This window comes from Hippopotamus amphibius, chromosome 7 (genome assembly GCF_030028045.1).
Source record: "Hippopotamus amphibius kiboko isolate mHipAmp2 chromosome 7, mHipAmp2.hap2, whole genome shotgun sequence".
In the NCBI taxonomy this organism is placed as follows: Eukaryota; Metazoa; Chordata; class Mammalia; order Artiodactyla; family Hippopotamidae; genus Hippopotamus; species Hippopotamus amphibius.
Window position 1 is genome coordinate 88,508,258 of NC_080192.1, and position 27,031 is coordinate 88,535,288.

The 27,031-nt window shown below is 57.2% G+C and overlaps 1 protein-coding gene across 16 annotated transcripts in view; it reads right to left on the bottom strand.

Annotated features, from left to right (window-relative positions):
- DYSF (dysferlin) overlaps window positions 1-27,031 on the bottom strand; it is a 232,291-nt gene that overhangs the window by 95,485 nt on the left and 109,775 nt on the right. For all 16 annotated transcript variants that reach the window (XM_057741366.1, XM_057741361.1, XM_057741364.1 and 13 more), the window contains 11 exons: window positions 26,496-26,673; window positions 25,376-25,500; window positions 23,349-23,455; window positions 17,932-18,124; window positions 15,730-15,885; window positions 12,319-12,450; window positions 12,068-12,234; window positions 11,109-11,223; window positions 10,721-10,826; window positions 10,354-10,496; window positions 8,485-8,658 (listed from right to left, as the gene is read on the bottom strand). In XM_057741366.1, the coding sequence (XP_057597349.1) occupies window positions 8,485-8,658; window positions 10,354-10,496; window positions 10,721-10,826; window positions 11,109-11,223; window positions 12,068-12,234; window positions 12,319-12,450; window positions 15,730-15,885; window positions 17,932-18,124; window positions 23,349-23,455; window positions 25,376-25,500; window positions 26,496-26,673 (1,596 nt within the window). The remainder of the gene's footprint in view (window positions 1-8,484; window positions 8,659-10,353; window positions 10,497-10,720; window positions 10,827-11,108; window positions 11,224-12,067; window positions 12,235-12,318; window positions 12,451-15,729; window positions 15,886-17,931; window positions 18,125-23,348; window positions 23,456-25,375; window positions 25,501-26,495; window positions 26,674-27,031) is intronic.

Below are 27,031 nucleotides of genomic sequence, written 5' to 3' on the forward strand. Positions count from 1 at the left end.
TGCACACGGGCTGTCGCACACATGCCTCCTCCCTCTGGCTAACCCCACACAGGGCCTAGAGATCTGGTTCAGCATCTATAAAGCAGAGGCAGGGAGGAGAGAGAGAGAAGAGGCCGGAGCAGAGGTGGATGTAGCAAAAACACACAGGCCGAGCAGCAGGGTTCCCCAGGGCTAAGAGGGGGACAGAACCACAGAAGCCACGCTCATGGCAGTCAGGAATCAATGGAGCCTCGGAGGTAGCTCCAGGGGCCACCAGGGCACACCCTGCCCCATCAGAGTCAAGCCTATGGGTTTCAGGGGTCAGCCGCCATCCTCACCTTACAGGACAGACTCAATTCCTATGTCTGATGGTTCCAAGGAGCACAGGTGACAGAGCTGACAGGAAGGGCGCTGCTATGGGGAGCGCCCAACTCTTTCTTTATGTAAACAGGATCAGAGGGCTCCCGAGAGCAGCGGCTGCTGGAGCGGCTCACATAGCTCATGAGAGATCATTAAACCTCCAGCCATTTGCAAGCCATTTGTTAAACACAACCATTTGTAAAAATTAAATTGTATAAATCTGTAACTTCAGAAACCATTTTTAAAACAAAGGTGATAAATACTGAAACTCATTACTTCCAAATGATTCTACTACCTTTTACTATTATCCTGCTCCCAAGGTGATTTACATCTGGAGTATCTGGGAGGTGGAAATACTATATAAACACTATATAACAGTGGGCTACTGCCCATCTCCTCCCATCCCCACATTCTGTGATCTCACATCCATAGCTTGAAATTAGCCATGGCAGGGGTATTTACACCATATCAGCAAACGCTACAAATAGAGCTCGATTTGTTCTCTGCATTTTTTTTGGAGAGCCGGTTGTTAAACATCGACCAGCACAGGCAGGCCTCGAGTGACCTGCCAGGATCTTTTCCTCACCATCAGCTCTGCTGGGACACCCAAATCACAGATGACAGTGTAGAGAGGAGTGCGATAAACCCTGTGCAACCCCACCATTATCCATAAGATTTTTCACAATATTCAAGGGAGGAAACACCACTAAAATAATTATTACTTGTTTTCTTTGTGCCTCAGTTTGCTTCTCTGTAAAATGGGAGCACTAATAAAACCTACCTCTTAGGATTCTTGGGAGGCCTAAATGAGATCATACACGAACACGGCAGAGGGCACTGCCTAACACACAGCATACGCTCTAGAACAGTTGGCAAACTTTGTCCATAAAGGGCCCAAGAGTAAATACTTTCACCTTTGCCAGCCATACAGGCTCTGTTGCAACTACTCAGCTGCTGTAGCAGCAGAGAGCAGCCACAGACCGTGCACACAGGGATGAACACGGCTGTGCTAATACAGCCCTGTTTACACAAACAGGCAGAGGGCCAGGCTTGGCCAGTAGGCCATCATTTGCCCACCCCTGCGCTGTAAGGGGAGGTGGTTATTTTTGCTGAGTTATCACCTCCATCTGATAAGTGAGGAAACTGGGGCCCAGAGATTCATGTTTCCCCTTGGGTTGCATGGGAAATTCGCTGGTAGAGCCCGGGATCTCCCAGGACCCCCTCAGGGCTCTTCTCAGCTCCTGCTTGCCCATCAGAACTCAGCACCTGAGCAGGGATCTGGGGCAGGACGGGCCTGAGCGCCAAGCCAGGGCCCTGGGGAGCCCACACCCATGTCACTGCCCTGGCTGCCCCGGCCTCAGCTTCCAGGGAAACCCCACACAGGCCCGCAGGCCAGGCCAGAGGAGGAGAACCCTGTAAAAGAGGAAACTCGGGAACACACCGCCCTGCCTTCCTAATCAGGGCTGATTGCAACCTTAAGTGGAATAGCAGGCGAGTGTGCAACCCCATTTAATTTACAGCTGGAGCCAGGGCTTGAAAGCAGCTGTGAAACTCCTTGCAAAGCTACCGGCCAGCCCCTGGGGAGTTTGGGAGTGGAATTAGGAAACCTGGAGAATCCACAATGCCACGTGTGGGCTGGCACAAATGTCTGTGTTTGCGTGTGCCTGTGTCTCCCGCTAGGTTTTCCAGGTCTCTGAAGTCTGCAGAGAACGCTCAAGCGAGTTTTAGGCCATGCCGGAGGGCCTCCGTCATCAGGACAACTGTATGTCCTGGTTTGCCTGGAATGGTCCTAGCTTATGCCTGCTTTCCGTCATGATTTTTAATAGCGTCCAGACCAGACAGTAGATCATAAGGTAACCCTAGCAACTGTGGACGCAGACCCTCGTACATGTATGATGACACACACAGGGGGCACCTCTCCCACCCACATCACTGTAACACACACAGTCCATGCTTGCCTGCGTGCTGGCATTTTGTCTCAGGTACACGGGCACACAAGTTTCAGTGGACACACGCAGGCTTCAGCATCCAAATCTTGAGCAACTTTGACCCAGAGTCTACATATTTAGAGGATTTATTCAAATGGTCCTTCTGTGTAAGGGAGCAGGAGGCTCAGAGAGGGGAGCCGGCAGCCCTCAACCCGCCCCGTAGCACAATGCTAGGTACAGAACAGGTGCACGATTAGAACACTGAGGAGACATAAAGCCGCCTTTCAATGGCCCACAGACCCAGCCAGGGGCCTTGGTTACTTAATAAGGCAAACCCTCTTCACCTCCCAGGTGCTGCCCTTGCTCAAAGTACCCACTCTAGGAAGCATGCCTAGGAGCCCTACACACAGCAGGATTTCATCCAGGTCCAGAGATGGCCCCTCCCCTTCCCACCCACATCTGACCTCCTTCTCAGCCAGTTCAAATTACTCTTCTCTGGCACCAGTTTCTCTCTGACCCCCTTCCTAGCATTTTTGACTCCCAGCTGCCCTTCCCTGCCTCCTGACTGGAGCTGGGGATGCCTGTCTCTGTGGGTCCTCGGCACTTCAGGTCAGGACTCAGGCCACTGCCAACCAATTGGAGGCTTCCTGGCGAGGGGGGGGGGGAGGGGCTGGTGCCAGCTCCTCTCTAGCTGCCCAGCTGCTCCAGGGAGGCCGAGCTGCCGGCTACAAGACGAGGAGGGAGAAGCATCCAGCCAAGGGCTCCAGCCAGCAGCCCAGGATGCTCCCTGGGACCCCACTCAAGGGTCCTCTATGGGAAGGACTTTATGCACTAATAATAGTGCGCAGGTGAACCTGGGGAGAGAGAGCAGAAGAGCCTGCTGTTCTGGCCTTGGTTCTAGAACCATGTCGCTGGGCAAATTCCTTCTCAGGCCTCGGTTTCTTCTGGGGTTACATTAGGGGCTCAGAGTTGTTCTAGAGCAGCACTGTCCAACTGTCCTGCACTGTCCAACATGGTAGCCACTAGCCAGGTGTGGCTGTTGAGCTCTTGAAATGTGGCCAGTGTGACTGGGGAGCTGACTTTTCTTAATCACTTTAAATGTAAATTCAAATAGCCATGCCTGGCTAGTGGCTATCATATTAGTGCTGTTCCAGAACCTCAGTCTGTAAAATGGGTATAATCATATAATCCAGCCTCTGGGGTCACTGTGAGGATGAAATGAGACAATGCACGTACAGCTTTCAGCCTGGTCTTCGGCACGAGGTAAAGTAGATTTTAGTAATTTTTCTCCTTTTTGGGATCCTAGATTTTTTTGAAAATTGGAGAAAACTATGGACCTTACACCAGAATTTACTCACCACAGACACACATGTGCACAGTGCACACACATGCATGTCACTGCCATGTACACCCATACACATCACACACGTGCTTACACATCAGACACACAGGCACACACAGATCACACATGCACACCCTCAACTCTGCATCCAGTTTCAAGCAGCACCAAAGCCAGGTTCAGAGTGCTTTCAAACATGAAAGCTCCTTCCAGCTCTAAAAATCTCCAAGGCTAGGAGCATATGTGGCCGAGTCTCCATCTCCGCCTCTCCCTGCCCAAGCTCAGGCATCTCAGAAAACCTTTCCAGACACTCCAGGCCAAGCGCAAAGACAGGGCTCTGGAAAAATCCTTGCGCATGGAGGGCAGGCCCAGGGCAAGGGCCACAGGACGGATTCTGTGAGCTCACCCCCGGCAGCCGTCACCAGGGTTCTCAGAGAGGCCGGTGGCGTCAGGAGGGGGTGACTGGGTGGGAGCCGGCGGTGGCGGTGGCGGCGGCCGCAAGGGGTGTGGGGCAAGGAGAGGGAGGCTGGATGGAACACGCTATAATAGCAGCTTTGTGCTCCGCTTCCCAGCTCCCTGGGAACGCCAGGAAGATTATGAAACCTGGTGTCTTTGGGAATGCCAGGATATTAGCTGGAAAAAGAATAATATGAAAATAAAATAATGCTCGGGATGGAGACAGCAGACGATTACCAGACAGAGCCAGGGCCTCCCGCTCCGCAGAGGGAGCCAGGCTTGGCCCCAGCAGAAGGTTTCAGGGAAAGGCTGCCCGTGCTAATGAGCAGACAGGGCCTGCTTTCCAGCGAGGCGTCTTCAGGAGGGGAGCTGGCAAGGGAGGCCCAGCTTGCCGGTGGACGCGTGGGCCAGGGGATGGGCCGGAGGAGGCGAGGGGGCGCCACAGGCCTGGCCCTTGGGCCCAGACGTCCACAAATGTCAGATTACCAGGAAAGCCACCTGGTCACCACCCACAGTCCTGGACTCCTCCAAGCTTTGCCTCCCCAGGTCCTCCTCCAAGAAGCCTCCCTCATTAGGCACTGTCACTCTGGAGTGACTCTTATTCTGCCCTCCCACACTTCAAAGGTGCAGATTCTGTTGGGTTTATTTGCATTCATATGTGAATATCCATCTTCCTAATCAGACAGGGGTTTTCCATGAGCCATGCCTCCACCATCAGATGGAGGATCATTAGAAGATGACTTTCTGCCCCCAAGGAGCAGGGAGAACGTCACCCTTCCCTGCCTCCCTCTCTAGGGCCCTGGTCACAGAACTTCAGCCAGAAATAGACACCCCCCCTCCCTCGGAGAGGCATCCAAGTAGGGGGCCGATATGACCGCCTCCTTCATCTTCATGACATACCATGCACCTGACATCCTTGGACCAGCAGCATCAGCATCTAACAGCATCGGAGGCTGTTAGAAATGGGGACTCTTGGGCCCCATCCAGACATCAAATCAAAAGCATGCATTTTAACAAGATCCCCAGATGGGTCTGATGTTCATTAAAACTGAGAAGCACCTCTTTACATGGGTTATGTCCTCAACCCTTAAAAGGACCCATGGATGTGGTGACTTTCATAAGTAAGGTAACAGAGTTACTAAAGGGACAAGTGACCTATCCACAGATGAAGCAGAGGAAGCAGAATTCAAATCAAACCTGTGCCATGCAGAAGCCTCACCCACCCCACCACACTCCCGCCAGCCAAGTGAATCAGCGGGTATCAGTGACCAGGTACTGACCAGCAAAGGCCAGTACCCAGAACAATAGAGTGGTCCTGGCACCTAGAAACCCAACCGTCCACCCCGATGATGCAGGGTGGACTCTCGCCCCAGTGCCTTGCTGGAGCACCAGTACATCCCGGGATGAAGGACAGCAGAATTAGGGATGGGAACCCAGGCCATCTTTGGTCCTGGCAGGAAGCATGTAAAGGTGACCATGAAAGGGGAGTGTGTGTGTGTGTGAGAGAGAGAGAGAGAGAGAGCACGCGTGCTAATGGGAGCTCATTTGCTCTAGTAGAGTGGGCCAATGGGCCTGTGGCCCTGTCCAAATGCTGGTCACACCTGAAGGCTGTGTCTAACTCCAGGTTCACGAATGCAGCCGCTCCCTATGTCAACAAAGCCCCCACCCCCGCCCAGGACTCTGGGCTTCACTGTATTGGTTTCTCCCATATATCACAGGCAACTCATCAATCACCTTCCCACTTGACTTGACATTTGATATCAACGCTCGCTCATGACATTTTCTCCCACGTAAAGAATAAACCGATCGGCTTCTCTGTTCTGGGAAGTGCCCGCCTTCATTGTCCCAGTCACCGAGCCATGAAAGCTTGGCAGTGGGCCCCTCAGCCTTGCTTGTCTTCTTCCCCTAGATCCTCGCCAGCCCCTGAGCCGTCCATGCTTCCATCCACGTGCTCCGGGCACCCCTGGCCTTGCGCCCTCTCTCCTCCCAGCCCCCTCGCCTCGCCGCTGACACGCGGCCCCCACGCCCCCGGCCTCCCTGCCCCGGGCCGCCTGGCAGGCAGCCGCGGGTCCATCTTCCTCACACAGCACGTCGCCGTGTGTGTCACACTCGCCAGGGCCAACCGTGAACTCATCGCAGCCCCAGGCCCACCCCGCCCCGCGGCCTGGCGATGGGAGCAGCTTAACTGTCCACCCAGCGGAGCCTCTGACGCCCGTTTGAGCCTTCCCTCCCCAAGCGCTGCTACTCCACCTCCCTCCACTCCGGTCCCTCAGCTCCCACCCCAGGTGGTCACCTCCTCCCAGATGTCTGACCAAGCCTCCTGATGGTCTCCTGATGGGAGGCTCTCCCTCCCCAACCACCCTCCACAGCTTTTTGACTCACAGCCCTAAAACCCAGCTCTGACCAGAGCACTCCTCCTCTGCTCAACAACCCACGCTTGCTCCCTACTGCTCATTCAAGAGCCCTGGGGTCGTCATCTGTAGCTCTGCGCCCCAGCACCCTTTGGGGCTTTTTCCTTTTCAGATGCTCTTCTCGCCAACCTAGGGGGCTGTCAACCACAAAAAACGGGCGTGACCCAACACGGTCAACCAGAACGTTCCGTTCCTTGCCTTCAGGCTCAGCAGCCAGCGTGGGCACAGGGCCAAGCAGAGCCGGTCAATCGTGCACAAGATGGTACTGGCATTACTGAGAAAATGCACTCTCCCCTCTGGGGTCTCCAGCTGTGAGGAAACAGAGGATGCCGGCTGGGCTGTGCCGGCTGTAAAGATGGTGTCAGCCTCTGTCACGGGCACCATCTTCGCCACCACATGGAATGAGCCAGTGTGAGATCGGGGCCAAGACAGAGGAGCAAGTCAGAAACACAGAGTCCCAGGGACACTGTGTGAGTCCCTAGTTCCTGCCAGCCTAATGCCTGATTCACCTCTTGGTGAACCAGATTCCCAGCAATCTGAGCCCTTAAGCTCTTTTTCTCTCTTCAGCCCACTTTGGTTGTGTTTCTGTCTGATGAAAACAAGTCCTGGCTCCTTAGAGGGCAAGTACCCTAAGACCTGGCCCTGCCTCTGAGGTCTGCTGAGGTCTTTTCTCCCCACCCCTCAGCTGGAGCTGCACAATCTCGCCCAGGCGCTGCCCTGTGCCCAAGCCAGGCCCCTTCAGACAGGACAAAGAGACTCCCCAGCTCCAGCAGCTCCAGCCTGGGTGGCAGTTCCAACCCCTCCTCCCCGGCCTGAGCACTAGCTCAGGGGCCCAGAGAGCCCAAAGCTCTGCAGTCTCTTTCCAGCCTCCCCACCACCTGGCCCCCAGGCCTCGGAGGGGCTCCCTCCACGGCCTCTGAAATCATCTGGCCTCCAGAGGGTTTCCTCTCCCATGCTAGTACCCCTGGACCTGGCCCACCAACAGGGCCTGAGAGTGATGGAAACTCCAGGCCCTCCCCCTTGGGGCCACTGCAGGCCTCAACTCCCTTCTCTGTAGCCATCCCATTGGGTCAGGGGCCCACCCCACTGCACTCCCTGGCCGAGGGCTAAGACCCACTGCTCCTCACCAAGACGAAATGCTCATATGCTCCCATGCGTGCACACACACACACACACTCAGCTGGCTCACATGGACACACTCAGATTCTATCAGCGTGAAGCTGGTGGGACCTGCTCCCCTGGGTCACAGCCCAGAGCCCCCCCCCACCCCCCCAACAGGAGACAGGCAGTCCCACCTGGATCAGAGGAGGTATCTCCTCCTGGTCATCTCACTCCCAATGCTAGGAGTCCCCAGACCAACAGAGTGGGGGACAGGCTATCCCCTGGCCCTGAATGTCCCCTCTCAGACTGTCCAGGAAAGACTGCACATTTCTTTTGTGGAACACACCATCCTGACCCTGGATAACCTTGAGCTGGCCACCATTCCACTGGCTCCAGGAAGCACTCTTGGAGGCAGGACAGCCAGCCTGGGGTTCGGTCTCTGATGCACATCTCTCCCCAAAATTCCAGAGGATGCACACGAGATAGGCTCTGTCCCAGGAGGACGCAAGTCCAATCAAGGACATTCAGGTTCGCTAGACCTCTCTGGTTACTCCCTTGGGCCAGGCCAAAGCTTCCCAGGCCCACCCCCAGGCCGGCCAGCCTCTTCAAGAAGAGCCAGGTCCCTTGGCCCCAGGGACCAGTCACAGGTCAGACCACGCGAGGGCTAGGGCCCTCCCCCCTGCTCCCATCTCAATTACCAAAGAAGCAGTGGGTTTTCCAGTGCCAAGAAACGAAGTATTTTATTTTAGGAGGACACCCAGACTGGTATCCAGTTTCCCCACATGCAACCCCTGAAGACTGAAGCCAAAATCCTGTCCCAGGGTCCCCTGCACCTCCCCTGCGTCAGCCCTGAACTGCCCTGGGAAACCACGCTGCACCCCACCAGCCCAAGATGGGCACCACCACGTACCAGGGCCCCCTCGAGGGCAAACACAGCTGCAGGCCCCGTCTTCTCCAGTGGCTCCATGCGGCGGCGCCAGCGGCGGCGGCGAAACGCATCTGTCTTGCGGTACTCCAGGTGAAACTTCCAGCCAAAGAGCGAGGCGTACTCCCAGCCCTCGCCCTCTGCCTCCGCCTGCCTGTGCTGCATGGAGAACAGGGCAGACTCAGAGGCCGCTTGGCAGCTTGGCGGGGAGTCCTGGGTTGGGCTCCAGCTGTGCCCTCCCTGCCCTTCACGAGTCCCCTGACACCGTCACCCTCCAGGTGGGAAAACCTGGGAGGGCCGCCTGGAGGAGGGGGCTCTTAGCAGCTTCTGCAGTGACAAGAAACCTGGGTCAGGAAATCAGGAGGAGAATAGGCTTTCTGGGCTGTGGGGAGATCCAAGGAGCCCAGAAAGGAAGGTAGACTGAGTAGTGATGAAAACACTGGGCTTCTGGTTTGTTTGTTTATTTGGATTCTGGGTGGATTTCATGAATCCAAGGTTTTCTTGTCATTTCCTTTTTCTTCTTCACATCCCAACTTATAAAAATGGAAATGGGTCTGCAATTCAGAGGCAAAATGAAGAGCCCATTTCCCAGCCCCAGGCTGTTTCTCCACGAGGCTAGGCCTACATCAGCAAGGACAGACCCCCGCACTTCCCCTGAGGGGGCCCTTTCCCGGCCTGGGGGGAGCCCCAGAAGCCCCTTCCCATCCATCTTGTGACCAGAGATGATCCTCAGGTCAGGCCCAGGCCACAAGCTCTGACAGTGCCAGTCCCGGAGGCCGGCTGCGTCCCTCTCCAGGAACGATGCTGCTGGTGAGGGAGCGGGCGAGGTACACAGCCTGGCAAGGCTATGCCTCTGTCCCCTGGGCGCCCTCACAGGGAGAGTGGTGTCTGTCTGGTTCATGACAGCAGAAACAGCTTGCTGCCCAAAAGCCCCGCCCCTCCTGGGACCCAGCAACCTTCCTCTCTAGATTCTCTGTGACCAAAGAGAGAGGAAGGGACTTGGGTCATGCCAACGGCTATTCCTGGACTGGGGGAGGCCTAGTTCTCGAGCCAAAATTCCAATGTGTGCTTGGAAAGGAAGAACGCAGGCCAAGAGGGTTCCGGGGAGGCAGGCCCTGAGGCTGTGAACGACACTGGCATCTGTGTGACCCCGGGAGCAGGTGCACGCACTTGTGTGCTCATCCAAGCTCACTCTGCACCTGCCTGTGTCCCGAGGGTGTCTGTGCACGGCCAAGGGTATGTGTGCTCACCTGTGCACACCCTCTGGTTAAAAAAAAAAAAAACCCTCATCCCCTTCTCCAGAGAATTGACCGTGCTGGAGGGAGAAGGCTCCCTGGGGAGGATATGCACCCAGCCCACCCACAGCAATCCCCAGCTAAGATAGTACAAACCTCATCTCCCTTGCCTCCAGGAAAGGAGGATTCTGTGGTGCTCCAGGCTGAGCCCCTTCCCAAGCCACAGCTCAAGCCAAAACTGACTTTGCCTGAGACCACATCCTTGCTCCTGACATCCCTGAGAGCACTGCCTCAATAAACTACATGCAGCCAAGTCCTTGTCTCAGACTCTGCCCCTAGGACGCCCAGCCACAGACACACTCTAGACACACACATGCCCCTTCCAGGTCTGTGTATGAAATCTAAGTGCATCCCCTTGCAGAGTCACGGGCATTTGGGCGTTTTCTGTCCTTGAGTATCCATGTGAGTGCTAGGTGTGATTTTTGAGCATCTCAAGTGAGTCTGTGTGTCTTGCACACGTCCCCTACTCATGTCTGTGCACAGAGGTGTGCACCTGTGCCCAGTTGGCCTCCCTTTCCCAGGGTCTCACCCCTACCCACCCCCAACCCACTGGGCTCACCCTCTTCAGCGCCTCCATCTGGCTGAGGTCCCTCCTGCGCAGGCGGACCCAGCGCCGGCGACGGTGTGTGTAGTACATCTTCTCAGCAGGGACCCAGTGTCTCGGCTTCCGGTCCGGGGGGATGGTGATGCTGTACTCCCAGCCTGGAGGAGGGGGGCCCATCACTCATTGCCTGGCATCTCCATTTGGGGTACATTTGCAGACTTTCAAGCAGCCATCGGCTCCCAGTTTGTAGTTTGAAGTGAGGACTCACCCAGGAAGTCCCCCAGATGATGTAGCCCAGTGAAGGCCAGTACCCCAGGCCCAAAGGCCCTGCACCACACCCGCAAGCCTGCACAGTGCTCACCGGGCTCCACATACTGCCCACCTTGTTCATCAACGGCCCGATTGAGGTCCGTGGACCACTCTTCATCTTCCCACTTCCAGCCCAGCGGGCACTCGATGTCATCCTTGGGAAGCACCTTCTCCCCGTTCTAAGATAACGCAGGCCAGGCAAGCATGAAAAGACACAGACATGATCAGGGAAGACAAGAAGATGCAACCTGATAACCTATGTTCTCAAAGCCCCAGGTGTGACTCGAGGTCAGTGTCCTACCCTCGCCAGACGTCACACTGTCCCTCTGGAAACAGAGCATGGCCACTGGGGACATGGAAGCAGGGGAGGACATCCTTCTTTCAGTCGCAGGCCCCTCCTGGGCCCGAATGTCCAGGACTCCAGGAAGGCAGAGTCCACCTGCCCCCAGAAACCCTCTTACCACATCTGTGTAGTTGTCACTCATGTAGATCCACTGGCCTCCGGGCAGCCGGGTCTGGTTCTCAAACACCTCCTCCACGAAGCTCAGGTGGCCCGCGTCGGTGTCATGAAGCAGGCTGCGGGTGGGGGCAGGTCACCCCTCTGCTGAGGAGACCCCCTCCCATCCACAACCCCCAGCAGAGCACCCCAGGACGTGGGCCAACCTTCCTGCATCAGCCTCACCCAAACAACAGCAAGAGAGATGATGGGAGAGGAGGGGTAGTGAGACAAGGGGAGACCCAGGGAGACACTTGCAGACAGAAGAAAAAGTCACTACTGAGATAAAGAAAGAGAAAGGGAAGCCGACTGAAGATGTCGAAAACCCAGTAGGTAGTTGACGCTCAATAGATAGTTGTAGAAATGTAACATGTTATCAAGCTATATACTTAAGATGTGAGTACATGACTACAATATATGTTACTCTTCAATTTTTAAAAAAGTAAAAAAAAACAAACAAAACAAAAAAACAAAAACAAAACCCAGTTGTTGCCGTTGTTGACTATCAATCAAACTAGAAAAGAGAGAGAGGAGAAAGAGGTGGAGAAGGTGATGCAGATAGAGAAGGACGAGGCTGTTCGGAGAGGCACTAAAGGAGAGGGGGCCTCGGACACCACAGGCATTAACATGCAGAGGAGGGAGAAAGTGTTCTGTGATATCTTGGAGGAAAAGGCCATGACCAGTGGGCGCAAAGTCCAATGGAGGCTAGCTTTGGTTTAATCACAGAGGACTTTCCAATCACTAGAGCGCTTCCAGAGGAGAATGCTGCCCCGTGAGCCCCCAGCCCCCGAGAGGTCAAGTGGAAGTTGCTTTGACCAGCACAGGGGCAGTGGGAGTAGACAGACGGATGAACAGAGCCGAGGCCCTTTCAGAGAAATGGCTGGGGCAGACAGGGTCTCCAAGCCCTCCCTGTCCACAACTCACGTCTTCTCTGGACACACAAACCAGTCTCCAGCCCAGGCCCAGCCAGCCGAGGGGCGGAAGCTGTCCTTGGGTAGCTTGATCTTGCCCGTGACGTCAGAAAACTTGGGGTAGGTGAGGCCCGTTGTGCCCCAGTTCCCAACCAGGGCCAGCTTGGTCTGGTTCTCATACTGGGGAGTGAGCGACAGAGAAGTGAGTGGGGCTGTGGTAGCTTGCGGGCCGGGGGTAGGGTGGGCAAGCGGTCAGGCACTCACGGTTTCAGCAAAGACGGAGAGCTTGCCCTCAGCAAACTGGTTGAACTCCTTTTCATCCACAGAGAGCCCGAACCAGAGCCTGACCCGAATCTGCACTGGCATCCGGGCTCTGGGCACCCCCTCCATGGGATACTGGGTACCAGAGAAGGAGAGAAACCCACAATCCCCTTCAGGGTCAAGATGTCTCAACTTGGGGGAGTCTCTAGGCCTGAGAATACCAGGCTGACACCCTATCAGGTGTGCGCCCTGTTGGAGGACTTATCAGAATTTCAAGGAAGAGGGGTGTATGATTGAGAAATCTCCCCACCCGCCAAGATTCCTCCCCATCAAAGGAGAAGACTGCATCCTCCCCATCTAGATGCTCTCTGCAGAGATGAGCCATGTCTAGACCAGGAAGCCCCATTCTCCCCCCTCCCACCACATCCTCATTTCTGTTCTCTTCTAGGATAGCATGGTCCAATGGAATTATCTGCTACAATGGAAATGGTTTATATCAGCACAGTCCAATGCACTAGCCCCTGTGGCAACTGAGCACTTAAAATGTAGCTGGTATGACCGAGAAACTAAATTTTAGTTTTATTTAATTTTAATCCATTTAAATTTCAATGAGCACATATGGCTACCATATTGGACGGTGCAGTTCTAGGACACATCTCTCTAAGGGATAGGAAGGTCTGAAAGGGGAAGTAGTTAAAGCCTCTACCTTCATTTTCAGTTTTTTGTTTTGGGGGGTTTTCTGGCTGGATGTTAGTGTATCATCTGATATCCCTACCCTTTCAAGTGCTTATCAGCATGTTAACCACTATTCACTGGTCTTCAACTGCTTTTTATCCTGAAACTTTCAGAAGCTCTGCCAAAATGGAATAACCACAACAACCCAACATAAAAAATTTATTCTCCACAACTGCTTCACCATTCAATTGAAATCAAGGGTCAGATATGGTGTGAAGAGCAGAATGCCTCACTTTTAGAATAACACACAGTCCCTTAGAGGAAGTAACACATTAAGTACCCAGGCTTCATGTGTGCGAGCTTGGAGGAGTGTCTCCTCTGGGACATGGAGCTGAATGAGACGAGAAAGGCCTGGTGGGTTCGGAGGAGGAAAGGGAGGCTGAGGTAAGGGCTCTCTAACTGGTAGAGGAGGCCTGGATCCCCGGAAAGAGAGCCCAGGCCAAGTAAGAGGACCAGGAAGGGGTGTCATGTCAAGACATTAAGAGCCTCACCCTTCATCCAGCCTCTCTGCCTTTGGTTCATCCTCAGTGAAGCCTGGAGGAGCCCCTGACCCCAAGTGTCACCCCCCGGAAACCCCCCCAAGACGGTTCGCTCCAGTGTCCTCTCCCCTGGGGTGGTTAGCAGGCTTTTCCCCTTCAAACCACCAGCCCCAGGGAGATGGCAGGAATGCCTGACCCCCCCTTCCCCCTCCGCCCCCAGTCTCTCCCCTGCCCTCCCCCAGACAGGGCCAGCCTGCTGGACCCAAAATAGCAACAGCAAATAAAGAAATGTCTAGTTTGGGGCTCCTCTCCCTCTCTGCTGATGCTCATTTTTTCCAACTTTGGTTTAAGTTAAGAAACACCAATGTTTTCTTGGTCTCTGCTTGCTGCCAACATTTTTGTAGAGCTTGCTCAGGAGCTACTGGCAGGGCTCATAAACTCAGTGGGGAAGACTTCGAGAAACAATCCTATATCTTTTTTTTTTTTTTTTTCTTGCCTGGGATCAGGGAAATTTTTCAGTTTGCATTTCCCCGAGGCGGCAGGGCCAAGAGGTCAGAGCCTGATCCGTTCACCAGCATCTACCGGGTCCGCTCCTGCAGCGCCCCTCCACCGCAGCCTGACAGCCCTCCCCGGTTAACCCCATTCAGATGTGGCCGCTCCTTGACTTCCTTTTCCATCTGCCCTACCAGGCTGGGAGCTGGCTTGGGAGGGAGGAAAGCAGGATGATAGGAGGTTAGGATCTCACTAGGAACATGCCTGGGCAGGGAGGGGCAGCCCATTGCCCGACATCCCCACCCTCTTTCCAGGCAAAGCCGGCTCTCCTCTGAAGTACCAATGACCCTCACGTAGATATCTGACCATCCCTGGCCTTGAGCTGGCCTCCAGTCATGGTGCTGGTGGGGCCTCCTCTCCCCAGGGGGCAAAGGAGCTCCCCAAAAGGAAAAAGGGAGACAAGGAGAAAAAAACTAATATTCATTGATCACCTGGTTCCAGCAAGATCCTTGGCCTGTGCTACCTAATTCTACCCTCATAATTGTGATCAGGGAAGTCTGATCTTTATTTTATAGATGGGGAAACAGATTCAGAGAAGTTAGACAGCCTGCCCAAGACCACACAGGATTCCAGCCAGCCCTGCCACCTGTCCACATGCACTGTGACATTGAAGCCTATCTCCTCTGCCCACCTCGGGGGGCAGCAAGAAACACTGGCCGGTGTGTGACTGGGTTGACCAACAGCCACTCAGAGGTTTGAGGCTAAGGTGAGTCCACAATGACTTCCCGGAAGAGGTGAGATGGAAGGAGGTTCTGGGGTGGGTGGGAAGGGAGACATGGGAAGGGAAGGTTGAAGGCCAGGCAGTTTATGCTGCCAGCGGAGCCATGTGACGTCAGCTGTACGCGGTGAGGGGCGGGCCTGCTTCCCAGGTCTCCTCCCCTAGCAGAGCAGCCCCACTGGTAGCCCTCCACACAGGACCCCCCCCCGGGCCGCGGCAGCCACAGCTCAGGGAGAGATTTCCCTGAATTGTGTCCTGACCAGCAGGCCACAGTACCCTGACCAAGCAGCCTGGGCTCTGTGTCCCCAGATGAACCCAGAGAGGAGGACAGGGGTCTCCAGGCACCGGCTCACTTCCCTGTTATCCACCCCCAGGGCTGAGAGAAGGTGGAGGGGAGCAAAGATGCGTGGAAGGACAAAGGGCAGGAGAGGTGGGGTAGGGTGACGGGGGGACAGGACTACCTGCTCCTGGATCTCGGACGGAGCAGAGCCATGGGCACGGCCAGTGCCAGGCACCAGCCTTCCCACGGGGAGGAACCTGAACCCAAGCAGGACTCCAGTTGGAGCCGAACCCTCGGGAGGGTGGAGGCAGGTCTGTGCCAGGACTCCTAGAGGCTGGCGGTGGGGGCTGAGGGCTGAGGCCCCCCACCAGGAGCTGGCTGGAGAGAAGCACAGCCTCGGGGGTCACTTGTTCCCAGAGCCCCCCGATTCCAGTTTTCACCTGCCCACTTTCCAAACTAGGTGCGTGGGGTCTAGGGACTTTGTGGGGAGAGGGAGAAGGGATGTCTTTTTACCCAAGCCCTCGGGTCCCTTCCAAGAGCAAAGTCTAAACAGTCTGAGTCTGACAGAGAACAGGAAGGAAAACAGAAGGGGAGTGGACCACCCTGGGGGGTAAGAAAGTAGGACCTTGACTTGAGGAAAAACAACCCACTTTCAGAAATATCGTCTGCAGCTTTCCACACTTCTTGCCACAGTAGCTGGTGCCCCGCCGGGAGAAGAGAACCTCGTGGGCAGGCACCCGCTGGTACGCCACCCGCTTGTCACCCTGCAGCATCCAGATGACGATGTCAGGCAGGCTGTTCTGGGGCTGGAGAGAGCGCGGCAGTCAGGGTGCGGACGGTACCACCCGGCCCACATCCTCAGCCCACCGTGAGCCGGCCTCCCCAGGCCTCTCCTCCCAGCTCCCACCCTCAGCCATCCCAGGGCTGGCGGGGCACCGCTGTCTTCAATAGCTATGAGCCCCCAAGGATAGGGTGTCAAGCTGCCCCTGGCTCACACGAGGAGCCCTCCAGGAATTCACTGAGCTGCGTTCACGTTTTCTGGGAAGAGACACTCCTGCCTGGAGCCCGAAGTTCTTAGATCTCCTCCACTGGGGGGTAGATAGATGCTCCCGGTGGGAAGACATCAGAGGGTCTGATTTGACCCTAGAGATGACATAACACTTAAGATACCACCCCCTTTCTCACCCCAGAGAGCAGCAGCAAACCCACAGGTGTGCGCCTTCCCAGAGGACACTCCCTCCCTCCGCCCTCTAATAGTGGGGACCCTGGGGATCTGGCCCTTTCCTGGGCCTGCTGGGTTCTGAAAATGGTGCCGAGCCCAGACAGCAGGGCCCTTGAGCCCCTCTGAGCCTCTAGGCGTGAAAACGGCTCCCAGCTGCCACTCAGGGGCGGTGGCCAGTTGGCTAAGCCCATTTGCTCCTAAGTTTGATGAGTGCTGTCCTGGGGCGGGGGGGCTGGGTCTCGAAGCAGGGCTTCTGCTGAGACTGACAGGCTGGCGCCCTCCCTCAGCACCTCCCAGGCGGTCTCACTTTATCCCTGCAGCAGCCCAGGAGGCAGGCACAGGCAAGGACGTTCAGGCTCAAAGAAGTTAGGAGCCAGGCTTGTCTGATTCTAAATATCTGTTCTTAACCACAACACTAAGGGTTCTCAAAATGTGGTCCCCAGAGCAGACGCAGCAGCACCTGGAAACTTGCTGGTGGAAAATGCAAGTTCTCAGGCCCCATCCCAGGCATGCGGGATCGGGTGGGGCTTGCACCCTGTTTTAGCAGGCCCTCCAGGGGATTCTGATGCACACTCACATTTGAGAAAGGCTCTCCCCGGTCTCCCTCACCGCGCATTGCACCCGTTTCACCTTAACCCCTCCCAGCCATAACACACTCTACGCTGAGAGCTTCAGGGTCTGGGCCAAGATGTGGAAGGCAGCCTGTGACCCACCCGAGGGGATGGTCCTCAGCCCCTGCCAGGGGTCAGCCTGGGGCTGAGCAACACAGTGGCCCCCAGGTAACTGGCCACGTGTCTGAGGCCCTGCTTGCGGACGAGCCAAAGCGGACTCTCAGGGATCGATGCTTCAGGCTGCTTCCCCGCCTGAGCACCTCTTCCATCTCCTGGACTCCCCCTCCCCTTCAACAAGTCTCTCCTCCAGAAGCCCCTCTCAGGCCCTTCTCTGCACACTCCTTCTGGGGAGATCCTTTCTCACCATCCCCCTCCCCAGGGGTCCCAGATGGCTCTTGCCAGAGTGGGCAGCAGCTGTGTCTGCCCGTGACGTATGAGCAGACCTTTCTCCTCACTCTGGACAAATCTATGGCCTGCCTACTTCCCTGGAGAGCTGGATGGAGGCATCTGACCTGGGGGGCAGAGGGTTGGGGTGTAGGTGCAAAGTTACTGCAGGTGCAGCCTCCTCAGGCCTGGGGCTCAGGGGCATCCAGGAGGGCAGGAAACACAGCGTCCCGTGAGAGGCCAGTTTGAGGCCAGGGGTAGACAGGTTGGTGGGGAGAAGGAGTCGGGTCCCTGGCACTGGACCTAGAGCCAGGCACCCTGGATTCTGGTCCCAGCTCTGTCTCTGACATACTTTGGCAGCATTTATTAAGCACATTTATTGAGCACATTTGGAGGCATTTATTGAGCACCTACTACACGCCAGGCTCTGTGCTGGGTCCCACAACATCCAGTATCCCGTTACATCCTCTGTCCTCCTTCTGTGAATGGGGACATGGAGGCTCAGAGAGGTTAAGTCACCTGCTCAAGGTTGCCCAGCAATGGAGCCAGTTTACATCACGGTCCAGACATTCCCCATGTCCCTCCCAGTTCTGACATTCCAGGCAGGAAGGAAGGCACCTCACAGACTCAGCTACCTCATCCGCCAGAGCACGGAGACGCAGGAGCCAGTCCTCAGCCTGCTCCAGGGCGGCGGGGAGTCCCCGGTGGCCAAGCTTCAGGGCCCGGGCCGCCTCGGTGATCTGGCTCAGGTGACGGGTGCGCAGCCGGTACAGGTAATGGTCCAGGTGGGTGGCGGAGGGTGTCTCTTCGGCATCAGTCAGGGGTTGGCTGTGACGGACAGACGGACGGGATGTTCCTGATGGGCACAGCCCGGCGCTCGCCCAGGCCCAGACGCACACACGTGTGTACACGCGTGTGCACGGGCCCCCACAACAGGCCTCACACCCTCAGCCTGCCTACTGGAGGCTCCACGTGCCCTGGGTGCCTTCTCCAGCCATCTCCTCCAGGAAGCCCGCCCCAACCACGCTGGCCAGCGTGCCTCTGGCTCTGAAGTCCCCGAGCCCTTTCGTCTGGGGCTACCCTCAGCCTCCAGCTGTGTGAGCTCCTCTGCACGCGTGTCCCCTCTGCCCGACTGACGGCAAGCCCCCAGAGGCCCGGTGGGTCCCTCCCTACCCCGGCACCCTCCTAGAGCGGAGGTCCTAGCACTGAGCTGCCTTGGGCTGACACGAATCCATTCTGCTGTGCGCACACTTTCCTCGAGGAGGACATTTATGGCCCCCTGACAAGCCACTGCCGACGCTGCGGGGCGGCCGGCGGCCAGCAATACAGATGTGTCGACCCCGGGCGGCCCCACAACTCCCCTCCCAGAACCCTCTGCTGCGGGAAGCCTTCGGAGAGGAGGTGGGGGTACGTGCCGTCCCAGAAACACAGCCCGAGGCCTCCAGGAGAGGGGTTGGGTTTAAACGCAGGCCCATGTGGAGGCAAAGAACTCTGACCACCCCCTCTCCAAAGGATGGGCCCCCCATCTGGGCTCCCTATAAAAGCCCTTTATGTGGCTCCTCCTGGCCATACCGAGCCCCGGGGTCCGTCAGCGCACACACAAGGGTCATATGGGATGGGATGGGGTGGGTGGGGCGTCTGTGCTCTTCCTCAGCAAGCAGGACCCCTCTAGATGATCCTCGCCGGAGGCTACGCGGGGGCTGCCCCACCCCCACCCCACTCCCGCTAAGCCCTTGACTCCCAAACAGGACATCAGTCAGACCCGCTTGCTCCCCAGATCTGCTCCCACCCCTTGCAGCCACCCCTCCCACCTCACGCGCCCCTCCCCGCATGTCTCGACTCCCGGCTCCCGGCTGATTTATTTTTCTGCCAATTTCCCCAAGCTATGCAGAACCAATTACCGCCGAGCGCAGCGGCACCGCCGCCGCCAGATACACCACGCTGGCAGGCCCTCGGCGCACTACATTTTTCCTGTTATTTTTTTTAATTGAATTTTTAGGGTGGGGGGAGCAGTACGCAAACTCCATCTCGGGAAACTTAAGCCCCGGGGCCTGTCTCGGGTCACGTACTGCACACCCTGTAGTAATATAATATTTACTGCCCCAAGGGTGCCTCGGATGGGGCCGCCCCAGGCCAGGAGAGGGGCGGCCTCCAGCCCCAGCCCACTCGGACGCGTTGGAGGGGCACGTTCGGTGGTTGAAGGGGGGCCTGGGCCAGAGTCCTGGGCTGGGCCTGCTGGGAAGGAGGCCTGCGTGGGCCTGAGGGTGGGGGCAGGCGGGTCTGGAGTGGGATACGGAGACGCGAGCCAACCGGGGTGATTTATGTTCCCGGCCTGAGTCGGGAGCTGGGAGGGACTGCCCTGCAGACCACCAAAGGGAGATTTTCATGGAGGCCACCAGCCCAGCCAAGACTCCCCAAAAAACAGCCGGGACCCGTACCTGCCGCAAACAAGATGTCTCAGCCCTTTTCCGCCTCCACAAAGCCCAAAACAGGGTCCGGAAAGACAGGGAGACCCGGAAGAGGAGGCTGGACGACACTGCCCCAATCCCAAGCAGGGGCACTCGCCCTGCCAACCCCAGCTGACTTGGAAATGGCAGGCGGGCCAGGGCAGGGCTCAGCACAGGCCGGGAGCAGAGCTGGGCTGCTCACCGCATGGCTGCCTGCCCCTGCGGTAAGTGGGTGCCTTTATCAGGGGCAGCCGCCTGGGAGCGGACAGCGTCCAGCCTGAAAGATAAACTGGCCGCCGGGTCATTCCTTTCACTCCTCGTGAGCAACAGCTCTGCTGGTCCCGGCTGGAGGCTGGGTCCAGGGACAAGACCCAGCCCTGCCCTCGGGGAGCCCCTGGAACAGACCAGCAAACAAGCTAGATTCCCCCCTGAGCAGCCTCAGAGCCTGGAGTACTTCCTGGAGGAAATGGCTTTGAGCTGCACTGGCAGGGCCAGCAGGAGCTGGTCAGGCCAAGAAGAGCAGGAAGGGCTTTCTGGCTGAAGAAGCAGTACGCACGCAAGACAAAGTCTCAGAGGCAGGTGGGAGCTGGTTGGGGAGGGGAGGAGTCAGCACAGAGCCTCCGAAGGGCTGGAGGGCAAGACTGCTGGGGTCCAGAAAGCAGGCAGTGGGGACAGAGGGGCCCATCCATCGGAGGAGAGCGGCAGCTTTTCCTAAAGGCAGCAGAAGCCACTGCAGGGCTGATGTGGAGGTGGCACGACACAGTTTTAGGAAGATCACAGAGAATGAATTGGATGTGCTGGTGGGCACCCACGTGGAGCTGTGCGGCTGGCAGTTGGATCCATGGGTTGGGTGATGAGAGGAGAAGGCTGAGCTGGAGGAAAAGAGTGGGTACCACTGGCCAGGGGGAGAGGGGCTCCCAGGAAGATGAGGCAGGAAGGGGTCTGACCAAACAAAGGGCACTGATGTTGGATGTCGGGCAGGGGCTGCGGGAGGAGGGTGAGAAGCCGTGTCATGTACGGCCAGTGGGCTCGCGTCCCCCACGCCCGGCTGCCCTGCTGTCAGCTGTGACGATGCTCAGCACGGCGGGGAGGGGGGTCCCCTGCTGCAGCCCCAGGGCTATTGGTGGCCTCGGGTGATGCCGAAGGAGCTGGCCCTGAGGCCCAGCGTTCCTCCCCAGAGAGCCACGCGTGCACTCCCAAGGGGATGGGACTCTCCTCATGAGCCCCTGACCTGGGACCAGGACTCCCCAGGAAGCCCCTGACCACCGTCTACCCCCAGAAGAGTGATTCAAGGGGACCAGGCTTTGGCAGAAGCCTTTTTAGCCAAGTCTGCCAAGAACAGAGCCCTGAGAGAGCGGAGTGGTAGCCCAGGACTTGGGACCCACCCATCTCAGATGGTTCAGGCCCCTCGGGCCTGCCAAGGTCCACACCACGCGTATGAGTCACGAGGAGAGTGCAGTGAACCCAGAGCCCTGGCCCACCCTCTGCCCCCGAGGCTGTCAGGCCGGGCAGTGGGGCACAGCCAGGCATTCTGCAGCCTCTCCTGCTGACCACACCCTGGGTGCCTGTCTAGCTTCATGCTGACCTCCGACCTCCAGACCACAGATGCCCACTGGCACCTGCCCCTCAACACAGCCAGCCCTGGGCTCCTCAGCCTCTCCCAAACCCGCTCTTCTCCCACTGACCCCTCCAGAAACGGCTCTGCTCTCCACCCACCTGCTCTGGCCAGAGCCAGGGGATGGTTCTGGACCTTCCCTGGGCCACCGCACTCAATCCACCCTCAAAGCCCGTCCGGTACAAAACGGCACAGCGAGGGGGGCTCAGCCACATACTAGAGGCGTGAATCTGGGCAATTAACCTCTCCATGCCTCAGTTTCCTCATCTGCAAACTGTGAATCATTCTACTTCCTACCTCATAAGATTTTTATGATTAGCTAATACATATGAAATTCTCAGAAGAGCACCTGGCACACAGAAAGTGCCCCTTATGAGGCTGTTACCTCCATGATGCCTCCTGAATAGTCCATGCTCCCCTCTGCTTCTCTCACCCCATGTCCCTGTGTCCCTGCCTTGGGTGAAGCCTTCATCCAATTGCCCCTCATCTCCACCCCCAGCCCATCTCTCTCACTATGGCCGGAGTGAGTGTCTGAATCCTGGGAATCCCTGTGCCTCCAACAGCCTCCAGAGCTGAGCTCGCCTTAGCAAACCTCGAGGACCGTCCCACCTGGACTGCAGCTTCCCTTGTAGCCCCCAGAGGCAGTAGGCATTTTGGGCTCCTGCATCTGTGCCTGGCAGTCTGCTCCCCAAAGGCCGACTCTTCCCCCTCCAGAGTTCACGTAAGGCATCCCCTCCTCCAGGAAGCTTCTCTGATTTAGATTTGCATAAGATGCACCTGGTCTGAGCTACTAGGGCACATGCCTCAAGCATCCAACACACTTTCCTTCATTTGCTCACTTCTGCCTCGTCACCCCCCAGGGAGGGCTGAAGCTGCACCCTTGTCAACATGCTTTAGGTTCCTGGCTTGGAGCCTGCCAGGCCTCAGGAGAGCTTGAAGAATGAGTGAATTACCTGTTGGGGGCGGGGTGGGGCAGGGCACCAGGGTCATTTCTGATAAAGGTGCACATCCCAGCTGGGGTACAAAGGACCAGAAGGGGCACTGTGGCAGGTGGCCACAGTCACCGATTCTCATACATTCGACAGGGGCTGGGATGATAAGGTTTAGAGTGGTGCATAGAATACATTGGCATATATTCACACTTAATCCCATGGAAAGTAGAAAGACCTCTATTTATTATTCAGTCCATTTAATAGCTGGGAAAACTGAGGTCCAGAGAAGTGAAGTTGCCCAAAGCCACAAAGGTGGTTAACAGGATGAAAATCTAAATCTCCTTAATAATAATATCATTGATATTAATAATATTATATATATTATGATTATGTCTCCTTCTTAATAATAATTACAGCTACCGTTTATTAAATACTTCCTAAGGGCCAGGCATTTTGCTTGTGTGATGTTATAAAGCAGTTATTCTTAATGTCAGGTTGAAGATGAGGAGACCAAGGTTCAGAGCAGGTGAGTGGTAAGCCCCCAAATCACCCAGCTGTGGATGAGATGCTCAGATGCTCCCCCTTCTGCTGGGGCCCTAGGGCCCGGAGCCCCCCATGCTCCTTCACCCCCAGGGCCCCCTCTTCCTGAGGCTGACAATCAGCCGTGTCAACAGCAGGCTAAACAGAAACCATGGTCCCCGACATGGCCTTGGGGGAAGGAGGGGCGCCGTCCCCCCCACCGGCCAGCTCCTCCTGGAGATTCCATCAGGGAAATAAAGAGGTCGGGGATCAGAGACACAATGCTCCCCATTCAGGTGAGCCGGGCCGCCCGGGCCCGCAGCTGCCGCCGCTGCAGGGAGATTTACGACCTGCTCTAAATGTCACCTTTTCAACTCCCCACGCTGGCTCCACCACCTTTGGACTCAGCATGGGCTGGACTGCTGGCCAAGCGTGGCTGGGGAGACGTGCCGTTGCTCACCGCCACACACGATCACTCCCGGGGAGAGGGCCCGGCCCGGCCAGGAGGGGAGGGCGCGTGGGTGCCAGGCACCCCCTACCTGCAGCCTGCGATGAGCTCATCCATCAGCTGAGCCACCAGGGAGTCCAGGTCCTCGGCAGAGCACTGCGCCTTCAGGGCCAGGTGGACCTGCTCCAGGCCGGCTTCCTGTGGAACGGGGCGGGCGGGGGTCAGCAAGGGCACCGTGGGGCGGATCCTCGGCCCCCGGCTCTGTCACCGCGGCCCAGGCCCACCAAAGAGGAGAGAGCGCCTAGAGCCAGGAAGACAGAGCCCAGACCCCGCAAACCAGCATCTGTCCCGGCTCAAGAGCCTTCCAGGGTTCCCCACACCAAACAGATCCAAATGCCTAAGCCTGGGACTCCCACCCCACACACGCGCCTTTCACTCTCCACGCCCGTCAAGTCAGGCCTGCCGTCCCACAGGTGAGTGACCTCGGCTCCGCTTCCCCACCTGGCACCCTCTCTCCTTTCCAGATCCTACCACCCAAGCAGGCTTAGATCCCGTCCTCCTGCCTTCAGGAACGCTCAGACAATCTGCAATAACAGGGCTTCCCTCTCCAAACTCCCATGGCCAGGGTTAGTTAGGTGCATCTGGTCTCCTCCGAGGAGCTCGCCTCCCTGGGCCTCAGGCCTGAGCTGGGAGGCAGAGATCTCACAGGACACCCCTCGGGCCAAGGACTTGCCCCTCAGTCCCCCACAGCCTTCCCGCCTCAGCCTTCCTGAGCGTGTGCTGTGCGCTCCACCCTGTCACCACCGTGCTGGGGACAGCAGGCCCTGGAAAGGACAGCCAGCCCCTGCCCGCAGAGACAGGCTTGGGAGAGAACAGCTGGCCCAGCGATGCCAGACTTGCACAGCATCGAGCCCAAGTTCTCCCACGCCTGGTCCCCTCCCTTCCACAGAGCTGCGGGTCTCAGGGAAAGCGGGGGTCACCACAGCCCCTGACTGGGGCCTGCATCGCCTCCCAGCCATTCTAAAATCCTCATCCCCCGCTTCCCTTTCCACCGTACCCCCTTACTGTGCTCACCTCCTCCCCTGCCCAAGCCTCTCCAACCTCCTTCCCTCCACCCTGCCCTTCGCAGGCCTCAACAGCAAGGCCGCAGCTGCCTCGCCATGTTCCCACAGGCCACATACCTCCACCCCATGCACGCACAGAAAGGGCCGCGGGCCACCACCAGGCTGTCCCACCCTGGGCCTCTACACCTCTGCCCACTTGGACTCTCCTCCACTCTCTGGCCAAGTGCCAGGCCGGCAACTCCCAGGATCCACCAGTAACCCCCGGTCGTATCCAAGACAGGACTCATCACCTGACCTCGTAGACCCTGCCCTTCTCCCCAGCTTCCCAACTCCCCAGCCACCGGAGTCCTTCCTCACAGCCCCTCCTCCCCAGCTCAACAGACCACCAAGTCCTTGCGGCTCAAGTGCTCCCGTTTTCTCCCTGAGGTCAGCTCCTTCCCAGAGCTGAAGCACGCTCCCCTGGAACCCTGTGAGGACGTCCTAACTGGCTCCCAACTGCCCTCACTGGATGTGGCCCCCTCGCTGCCCTGCGGTGCCTTCCTGACGCTCCCTGGCCCCCTCTCTCCTTGGAGCCCCCCTCCCTTGGGACTCCTGGAGCATCACCAGAACTTAAGTTTGAGCCTCTGTAGGAAAGAGGTGGGTGAACCTGCACTCTCCTTTACTAAGCTGACTCCTGAAGGCAGAGGCAGCATCCTGTCCATGTCTATCCTCTACCTAGAAGTTTCTAGCACAATTCTTGCCGTGGTAAGAGTCAAAGGCATTTGATGAATGAACGAATGGGCGCAGGCTCTGTCCTCTGCTCCCAGCTCGGTTTCTCTCCGCTCTTTCTCTGTGCTGTCTCCTACATCAGGCTGGGGGTGCCCCCAGGGCTGTGCTCCCTCCCTCTCCTCCATTCCCAGGACGCAGGACAGGATCACAAGCCCGGCCTGGTCCGGTCTCAGGCGACCCCAGGCACCATGAGGTCTGCAGGCTTAGCACCGATGGAGACAGGTCTAAAGACACCCACCAGGGGTGCGTGCACAGGGCACTGCGGGTGGAGCTGGCTTCCACTCACCAGCTGGTCGGCGATCCGGAGCAGCTGGTTCTGAGCCTCGATTCTGTGGCTGATGTCCTCCCAGTAGGATGACAGCACCACCACGGGCTTCACGTTGCCCCAGGGTAAGTAGTAGTAGTGGCATCCTGGAAGGACCCAAGCGCTTGGTGCTGAGCCAGGAGCGGAGGGGTGGGGGGACCGAGGGGGGGATGGATGCAGGCACCTGCTCCCCTACTAAGAACTCCTGTGGACACCCATGGCATGACCAGCATTCCCCAGGGCCAGACAAGGTGACAGAGTTCCCTTCACGTGTTGAACAGATAGCTGCCGCTCTCATGAGGGCTCCTTCGGACATCAAAACCGAGGGGCTATCCACAGATGAATGGATAAAGATGTGGCACGCGTATACAATGGAATACTACTCAGCCATAAAAAGGAATGAAATGGAGCTGTATGTAAGGATGCAGATGCGGAGAATGGACTTGAGGACATGGGGTTGTGGGTCGGAGGGCGAAGGAGAAGCTGGGACTAAGTGAGAGAGTAGCATAGACATATTTACACTACCAACTGTAAAATAGATAGCTAGTGGGAAGTTGCTGTATAACAAAGGGAGATCAACTCGATGACGGGTGATGCCTTAGAGGGCCAGGACAGGGAGGGTAGGAGGGAGTCGCAGGAGGGAGGGGATATGGAGATAAATGTATAAATATAGCTGATTCATTTTGGTGTATCTCAAAAACTGGTACAAGAGTTTAAAGCAATCATATTCCAATAAAGAGCTTAAAAAAAAAAGAAAACCCAGGGGCTGTTAGAAAGACCCCGGGAATCCCACACTCCCCAAAATCTCTACACCAAGCCCCACAGCCACCATGTGATAAGGACTGCCACAGGTCCAGAGCAATGCCAACCACTGCTGGTTTTGAGAGCCCCAATCTATGGGTACCAGTAGCAGGGACACACTTGGAGATGAGCAGGGGGAAGTGGCACAGGGGGAACCAACTGGGGGATCCCCTGAACAGCTGTGCCCGGGGCCAGAGCTTTTGGGCGAGCCTCCGGCAGCTTTCCGCAGGGAACAGGATTTAGGGCTTGGCCCCTGCTCTGTGGTCTGGGTCCCAGTCCGGCGCGCAGCCTCTGGCCTCACCATCAAACACCGCCCGGCTGTACTGGGTGGTGGAGGCCAGCGGCAGGCAGGTCGTGTCGAACTTGTTCCCGTAGTTCCCGATGCTGACCTCAAACTGGACAGCGTCGTCAACATCCTGCAGCATGGTGGCCGAGTAGAAGGCAGCGAAGAGCGAGTACTTGCGCCTCCGGAGGTACTTCTGGGGGCAGAGAGGGCAGCCACGGGATCACGGAGAGGAGGGAAGAAGACACGAGCATCGGGAGGTCACATGTCTGGCAAGTCCTAGCCATGCCTGGCACCCAGTAAATCCTGGCTGGACGGATGGGAGGCCAGTGGTCCAGCTCTGCACCAGAGCCCAGATTTGGTTAGTAACTGAGCACACTCACTCCAGGCCTGTGTGTTTGGCCATGTTCCTCTACTAAGGTCCGCACCTCCAAGGGTCATGCTGCTCCTTAATCCAAACCAACAGTGGTGGCACCGCCACCACCCCGGGGGAGGCTGGTGTCCCACATCTGCTGTTCAGACAGGACCGAAGGCTCTAACCCACCACGCCCCCG